Source organism: Sinocyclocheilus rhinocerous, unplaced genomic scaffold (assembly GCF_001515625.1).
Source record: "Sinocyclocheilus rhinocerous isolate Xijiao unplaced genomic scaffold, SAMN03320098_v1.1 scaffold173, whole genome shotgun sequence".
In the NCBI taxonomy this organism is placed as follows: Eukaryota; Metazoa; Chordata; class Actinopteri; order Cypriniformes; family Cyprinidae; genus Sinocyclocheilus; species Sinocyclocheilus rhinocerous.
In genome coordinates, this window is record NW_015645056.1 from 360,742 (window position 1) to 368,758 (window position 8,017).

Consider the following 8,017-nt stretch of genomic DNA (forward strand, 5'->3'; position numbering starts at 1 on the left):
TTTAAATAACTATGTTTCTTAGTTTTTTTCTTATCAGTTTTGTATATTTGGGTTGTGTGTTACACCTAATGTTGTTAAATTAATGTTTATTGCATTATTTCAGTTTCATGTGTGTTACCATGATGGTGTTTAGTGTTTGTGTGAATGACACTGTGCACCTTCTATATATGTTATTATTTAAAAGCTGCTTGTGATGGGCTTTGGTTCATCATGTGACTTTCTCATCACCACCTGTATTTGGTGGTTATCAGTGTATTACAAAGGTACAAAACAGATTTCAGTACTTCAATAGGTTGGTACATTAACAGTATATCAGTTAATGAAATTACGGTATTAGTACGGTTAGTAACACCTAAAATGTTGCTAGCGTATTTTTTATGGTAAAATTCCTGCTGCTGTTTTTTTACTGTAAATTTTACGAAAATTTTTTTTACAGTGTAATCCAAAGCACTTACCCTATTGATTATGTACAGGATGTGGTCATGAACCTCGTGTCTTGTGTACAAGGCATAATCTTGATTTCTGTCCTGGTAATTTTTCAGGAAAAGATGTTTGAAGGCGATGATATTTTCCTCTTTGAAGGTGACCATCATCTCATTGCTCAACCCAAAAGAAACTAACTGTGGAACAAATACGACACGCAGGCAGATCATAATCAATTTTATAAACAATATCATCAAGAACAGCTTATCTAGACTAACAAATTGACAGTAAATGAAGTGTGAAATTGAGCTTTGAAATAAGACACATGGTCACAGTCATATTTCCAGTTTTACGAAACAATTGAAATCTAAGGATGGTGAGACGCATGAGAAACTACTACATATTAAATGTAATGCACTCTGAAAATGAAAGGATTTTCATTGGTTATTGAATTAATCTGTGTAACTTAAAAGGTTCTCCTGATGTGGCAGACTACAGCTAACAGACTACTAAAAACTGATTACTTAAGAGTAAATATTTAGAATACCATGGATTTCAGCATTAAACTAACTTATATTGATCATTCAAAAGGCAGTAGTTCAGGAGTAAATCCCATACCTGGAAGGTAATTATGACAATCTTGAGTATCTGCAGCATCATTTTCCACGGCTTACGACCTCTGGCTCTGTACTTCTGGCATGGACTCATGAAGAAATATTTCAGTTTTCTCCTGAAGTTTTCCACAGACTGAGGGTCCACCTGTGATTTAGCTGTTCTGTGGCATGCCGGGTGATTATTTGGACCACCAGACAAAAAATGCTCTCTGTCAGACATTGTGCCAGCTCACTCTGAAATCAGGACGACGGACTGACTTGACACTTAACACACAGGTTTTTTTTTTTGAGGAACTGAAGCTGTTGTCTCGCAGTTTTCAAACTGGTAGAACCAGAGCTCGTCTTCAAGTTGAAGTGCTGCTAAAAGGTATATCAGATAATTTCACATTTTTTGCCGCACATCAGATAATATGCAGATAAAACATTTCTGAGCAGGTTGTGCAGCATTCACTTCATTTGTCTGCCACTACTTGTGGGTGTGGATGTAAAAGTATAAAAAATAAGAAAATGCTGCAGTAACTAGCCTACATGATGTCTCATCTTTAAATGAGAGGTAAATAATTCTCTTGAACATATTTGTAACACATTTTGTAATAGTGAGTGAAGTCAACCAAGCTGCGAAAAGGGCTTTCACACTTGAAATATAAACCTGGGTTATCTTGCCTCATGTTTCACACTGCTCATAATTTACACAGGGTTAATAGTAGGCTACTGTGTTTTCATGAATTGACGTTTCACACATTCCTAACTGCGGGTTAATGTTCTTATTTGCATATTTATGGAGTCAGTGTCATTGATTGGACGAACGCAGCACTTGACCTGTTTATGCATTGGGTCTCGTATTATCCACCTTTTTCTTGTCGTAAAAATGGGCGCGGCCATTTGTAAATTCTATGGGTCTGGCTTCCGGTCTCATCTGCTTCCAGCTATTTTTAGCTGTACAAAACAGTTCGTTTTGCTGCTTGATATTGAAAGTTGGTGTGTCTTATCAAATTATTTTAATGTATTATCTTATGAACACACTGGTTTGTAGTGCAAACAGTTTTACCGTTTACTGCACGTTGTTATTCTCCTCGTTATTTACCTATAGCAGCTAATGAACCGGAAGTCTTACCCATAGGCTTACTTCCGCGTTGAAGAAATTGGTGGATAGGCTGTGTTGCCGACTGTATTATCAAGTTTTCTACAATGGACGGATTGTAAGGTAAGAATTAAGCGGTCTCTTCTTCACTCTAGTTGACGCGGTTTCATTCACCACATTTTCCCGCATGTTATAGCATCTAGCCGCAACCAAAGCTGTTGAAAATTTCTAAAAACTGCAACATTATGATACGGCATTATTTCACACTTTTCACGTTTGGCACCGTGTGAAGCTTAAAAGCGGTGCTAATCCTGCTCAAACGCGGAACGACGATAACCCCGGGTTAAACACAGTGTGAAAAGCCCTAACAAGTTCCTGTATCATTTTAAACTTGCTTTTCAATTCATCATGTTGTTTTTCGAACATAATGCTGACTGAAATGTCACAAGCATGGCTGGTGGCAAAACCAATCTTCAGAATTCCAAGCTGACAGTTTCATAAAATTGTGTTGACAGTCCATAAAAAACTGGAAGCTGGTTCTTTCTTCCTTAAGTGTAGTTAACCTTTAAGGTGTTTTAACACATTTAACATATTTTAGCATTTGTGTCGAACAAGTGTACAAATAAAACTTTGTTTTGCACAGATCAGTTGGTTATAATGATCAAATATGAAACCCCCATATTGTATTTGTATGGAATCAAATTATCAAATGAAGTGTTAACACTTTATATTAGGTGGGGTACTTTACATGTAAAGTACTTGCATTTAACCCTAACCTTCCCAGACTTCAAACTCATTAGCAGTTAAAGTGGGAATTTTCCAGAACAACATGCAGTTACACAATAAATCCATATTCTTGTATGTATTTAATGTTAGTACATAGTAGTTAAAGCCACCTAAAGGTGCCTCACTTTTATAGCTATAAGCTGATGATCTGTAACTATATATGACTATATAACTGTTTAACAAAATATAAACACAATGCACATCATCATTATTATCATAATGACATAATTTAATACCATTTACTCTTAATACCAATGCTCGATTTGCTATCATTGACCCCGTCAGAAAGATGCTCCTTGTTGGAGCTGTGTGAGCAGTGAGTGCTCTGACAGCAAATGCACAAGGGACACATATTTAAAAGTTAAAAATAAAAATAAAATAATTCACTCAACCTCATGATTTCCTAGTATAGCATAATATTCAGACTGTTCTTCTTTGTAGAGTGGAAGTGAATGGTGACCATGACTGTTATGCAAGATTTTTAGTGAACAGTGACCTAAATTTCAATGGGTTCCACACACAAAGCTTCATTAGGCTTGATGTGTAATGCATTAATGCAGTCATATGGACTCACTTGGTATTTTAATGCTGTTCTTGTCCCTTTATGAACCCAATAAAAATATTTTATCATTACATTATTTCAAGGATCCTCAGTAAGGCACTGTACAAACTGATCCATTCCAGAATGAAACGGAGGTAGCAATTCACACTCAATTTGTTTGGGTAGATTTAATCCCATGTAAAATCCACCCAAAACTACCTACATTTAAAGGAACACTCCACTATTTTTGAAAATAGGCTCATTTTCCAACTCCCCTAGAGTTAAGCAGTTGAGTTTTACCGTTCACCGTCTGGCGGTAGCACTTTTAGCTGTAGCTTAGCATAGATCATTGAATCTGATTAGACCGTTAGCATCTCACTCAAAAATGACCAAAGAGTTTCTAATTTTTCCTATTTAAAACTTGACTCTTCTGTAGTTACATCGTGTACTAAGACTGACGGAAAATGAAAAGTTGTGATTTTCTAGACCGATATGGCTAGAAAATGACTCTCATTCCGGCGTAATAATCAAGGAACTTTGCTGCCGTACCATGGGTGCAGCAGGCGCAATGATATTACGCAGCGCCTGAAAATAGTAACTTCCAATAAGCCTATTTTCAGGCGCTGGGTAAAACTCAACTGTTTAACTCTAGCGGAGTTGGACAATTTGCCTATTTTCAAAAATAGTGGAGTGTTCCTTTAACAGCACTCTACCTAAAGTCTAACATTTGTCAGTAAGTTACACAACTGTTTACTTGTAAAAGTGAGTAATAGGAACTCTTGACTTTTACTGTATGCTTAAAACACTTTCTGTAGTCAGCATAGCAAATGTTTGCAGTGAACAACTCTACACTGATGTTATATCACATCAGCATTATTGCTCATTGAGTGGAACAACATACTATAAAACTTAAATCATGGATCCACCCACAACTTAACCACAAGCTTTACTCTTCAGCACAATGGTAACCACAAAAACACAATATAGAAACTCTTTAAATGTCAGCATAACAGCATTAAACACCAACAGGTTTTTCCCTTTACTCAGAATAACACATTTTACTCTCCTATCAAATAAGCAACATTTACTGTCCTGATCCAGCCCTATGCAAAACATGCAGGGAACTAAAAACCCACTGCCCAGTTTGAGTTAATTCTAATTTCTAAAAATTCTAAAAATAGCACTTTACTTGAAGCCTTAGTTTTAATGCATTAATTATGCCTTGTAATGCACCTTATAATGCATTGCATGATTTCATGAATAATTGCAACCACAGTTATAATACAATGCATTTCTATTCATTGTTACACCTTTAGAAAGTATTAAAATATTATAATGCATTTTAACTCGGTTACAATTATTTATGAAATGACACAATGCATTACAACATGCATTATGAATACCTTTTTAGTGCATTATAAATAAAGGCTTTAAGTAAAGTGTTAACTAAATGAAGTAAAATTCAGTTCTACATTGTTGTTTTGGAGAATGTTCTGCATCTCACACATTGATGGAATGCGTCGAAAGGTTGCGCTCCGACATGTGAGACATCGGAGACAAAGAACGTGAGCGCAGCGGCTGGAAATTAGCATCCCCGCTACTTCCTGTACTTCCACAGACAGCAGCATCTATATCCTGGACGTCCATATCGGGCTCCTCGGGTAGCGGCGGAGCTCCGGGGTCTCCAGGTTTAGGCAGGCTTGATGAGATGGTGGAGGACACATTCATGCTCCCAGCGCCTCCGTAGACCGACAGAGCCTCGTTCCCTCGACCCGATCCGTAACGCAGGTTAAAGGATCCCGTAGCCACAGAGGACGACGGACTTCCTTCCCCTTCGGGATGATAGCATATAGTGGAGTACTTGTCATAGTCCGAGTCCATTTTGGAGAAGTCATTGGTTGCTCCTTTTGTGCTTGAATAACATGAATTTGCAGAGGACCCTGCTGCAATACATGAAAACATTGATCAGAAGAAAACAAGAAACTAATAACAAACACTTTATAAATTACTCTCATCAAACTGATGAATGTTACTTGTGATTTAAAGCCATTGGACAACTTTTTATTAACCACAGTCTCCAGAAAGCACTTTTAAGAAACCCTTTGCAATGTGAAATTAGAAATGAGTGAATGTATCCAGCTCTGCTCACAGCTTAATACAATTAATTTCCAATACATGTAATGTCCAACACAGTTTTTCACCGTATATAGTAGGGGAATTTACCGTTAACCATTTAACAGGTTTTTACTGTAGCATTTTTACAGTCTTTTACCGTTAAATTCACGGTCATTTTTTACAGTGTACATTTAGAACAAATGTTACAGCTATGATATAACAAACCATCTGTTTCAAGACAAGCTATAAATCTGAACAATTTTTGCTGAAAAATAAAACCAGCACACTGAACTAAATCTGAACAATTAAAAAAATCACTGACAACATGCACAAGCAAATCACAGCCAACTGCCTTCTAAAATCAGTTCCTTTCTAGATTCTTATATTGCAAACTAGTTACGTAGGCTACTCATCATGACATACTCAAAATCTAAACCACTTCTGCTTCACTTTGAGTCACTGTTCAGCAGCATCAGCTCATCTTTTATTCACTTCAAGCTTATAAAACTCATTTTTAAATGTATTACTCTCTTCAAAGAAAGATACAAAAGGCAGACAGACAGTATATGTCTTATTTCCCAGAATGGGACAATGAATGGATGATCTTGTACGCAATAAACATCAATTTCATTTGGTGAGAGCTCAAGCTCTCAATGCTGTAATCTATTAATAACGAAGAAACATCTGATATTAATTTGTGACCCTGGAGCACAAAAGCAGTCTTAAGTCGCTGGGGTATATTTGTAGCAATAGCCAACAATACACTGTATGGGTCAAAATTATACATTTTTCTTTTATGCCAAAAATCATTAGGATATTAAGTAAAGATCATGTTCCATGAAGATATTTTGTAAATTGTGACCCTTATGACTGGTTTTGTGGTCCAGGGTCACAAATACATTTTGGTTGATCCAATCTCAAGTGGGCGATGTAAAATACGGGTGTAAATGGGGTCCAAAACCCTTTGAGCTTTTCCTCAATTTAGACATTTTGCATTTCTTGCATGGTTGATTTTTAACAATAATGTTACCCATTTGTAAGTGGCTGTTTACTCAACTCTTAAAGGAGATGTAGCAATAAAAATATATAAATAAAAATCAAGTAAATTTGGATTTCATAATATAACCCCTTTAATTAACATAGGTTACCTTTTAAAGCTTCCAGTCGCTCATTTTTCACGCGCTGCACCTCATCAGTGATCTTTGCGATGATGAAGTTGAGCGTTCGGCCCCATTTGATGGACTCAATAAGCATGTCTAAACCCCGTGGGTTTTCTGCGAGGATATCCAGCAGCTTGCTAGTGCGCCTCGCTCTCGTGGTTCTGCAGCTGATCTCTTCTGTGTCCTCTCTGGTCAGGATCTTCTTCGAGCGCAAGTAATCAAAGTGCCGCTCTGCGATGATCTTATCTACCAGGTATGGTCGTAACCTGTCTATCCTTCTTTATATCGGCCATTTCGTCCTCCGTCAGGTGAGCAACATCCATCCTGTTGTCTGCTTTTCACCTTTTTTGAGTTTTCAATTAGTTCTGGTAAGAAAATCTGACTACGAACTCAACATTAAAGACCGGAAACGCATGAAAAGGCTAGACTTTTTGAACATGCGATGGCGAAGCTTGAACTGGTTTTTCACTGAACTATCTAATAGTTCTCTTAAAGCAAAGGGGAACTACCCGGATCTCCGACTTCCTTATTTGATACATGCATAGGCGCACTTACGTCATACTGCACGCGCATCATCACCGTGCAGCGCTTTATGGAGGAGTATATATCACACGTAAAGTGCAGCATAACAAGTTATGCACGTTTCATTACGATTTATTCCACAACATTTCACCGAGCTGAAAAGAACTGAATGGCAAAAGTGTTTATTGGTCAGTGTGTGACTCATGAATGACTCATTTGATGATTTTTCCGATACTTCTGACAAGATAAGAGATAAGATCAACTTTATTGTCCCAAAGGACATTTGTATTGGACACATACAATACGATATCTGCTGTTTTATACTAAATAATCTGTTCCTTTTATTCCGTATTTCAGGATTCTTTATTTGTTTATTTACATACTTGGAATATGGCAATTAGGTTGCTTTTTTTTTTTTTTTTAAAGATGTCTTTGTTAACAGTGTAATTATTCAATTAAGTACTGAGTAACATGTACTTACTATAGAGCTAGTTGCTTATAATTATGCATATTGTATTGTTATTACTATAGTAATACTATGGTTATACTAACAAAGTAGTAGACCAAAACTTACTAAAGATTCAGTCTTAGGGTAACAGTTGCTGCGTCCCAAATGACGCACTATACACTATGCACTTATACACTATGCACTTATACACTATGCACTTCTACACTATGTACTTATACACTATGCACTTATACACTATGCACTTATACACTATGCACTTATACACTATGCACTTATACACTATGCACTTATACACTATGCACTTAT

At 36.7% G+C, this 8,017-nt stretch overlaps 2 protein-coding genes across 2 annotated transcripts in view; both read right to left on the bottom strand.

Annotated features, from left to right (window-relative positions):
• mcoln3a (mucolipin TRP cation channel 3a) overlaps positions 1–1,257 on the bottom strand; it is an 11,541-nt gene extending 10,284 nt beyond the window's left edge. The window contains exons 1-2 of the mRNA XM_016508245.1: positions 1,042–1,257; positions 456–620 (exon numbers count right to left, since the gene is read on the bottom strand). Of these exons, the coding sequence (XP_016363731.1) occupies positions 456–620; positions 1,042–1,257 (381 nt within the window). The remainder of the gene's footprint in view (positions 1–455; positions 621–1,041) is intronic.
• Positions 1,258–4,925: 3,668 nt separating this feature from the next.
• LOC107705114 (B-cell lymphoma/leukemia 10) lies at positions 4,926–7,354 on the bottom strand. The gene is given in 3 exon segments (XM_074560052.1): positions 4,926–5,388; positions 6,709–6,995; positions 6,997–7,354. Coding segments are annotated over 3 exon segments (777 nt in total). The 5' UTR covers positions 7,044–7,354; the 3' UTR covers positions 4,926–4,945.
• Between the last annotated feature and the right edge of the window lie 663 nt (positions 7,355–8,017).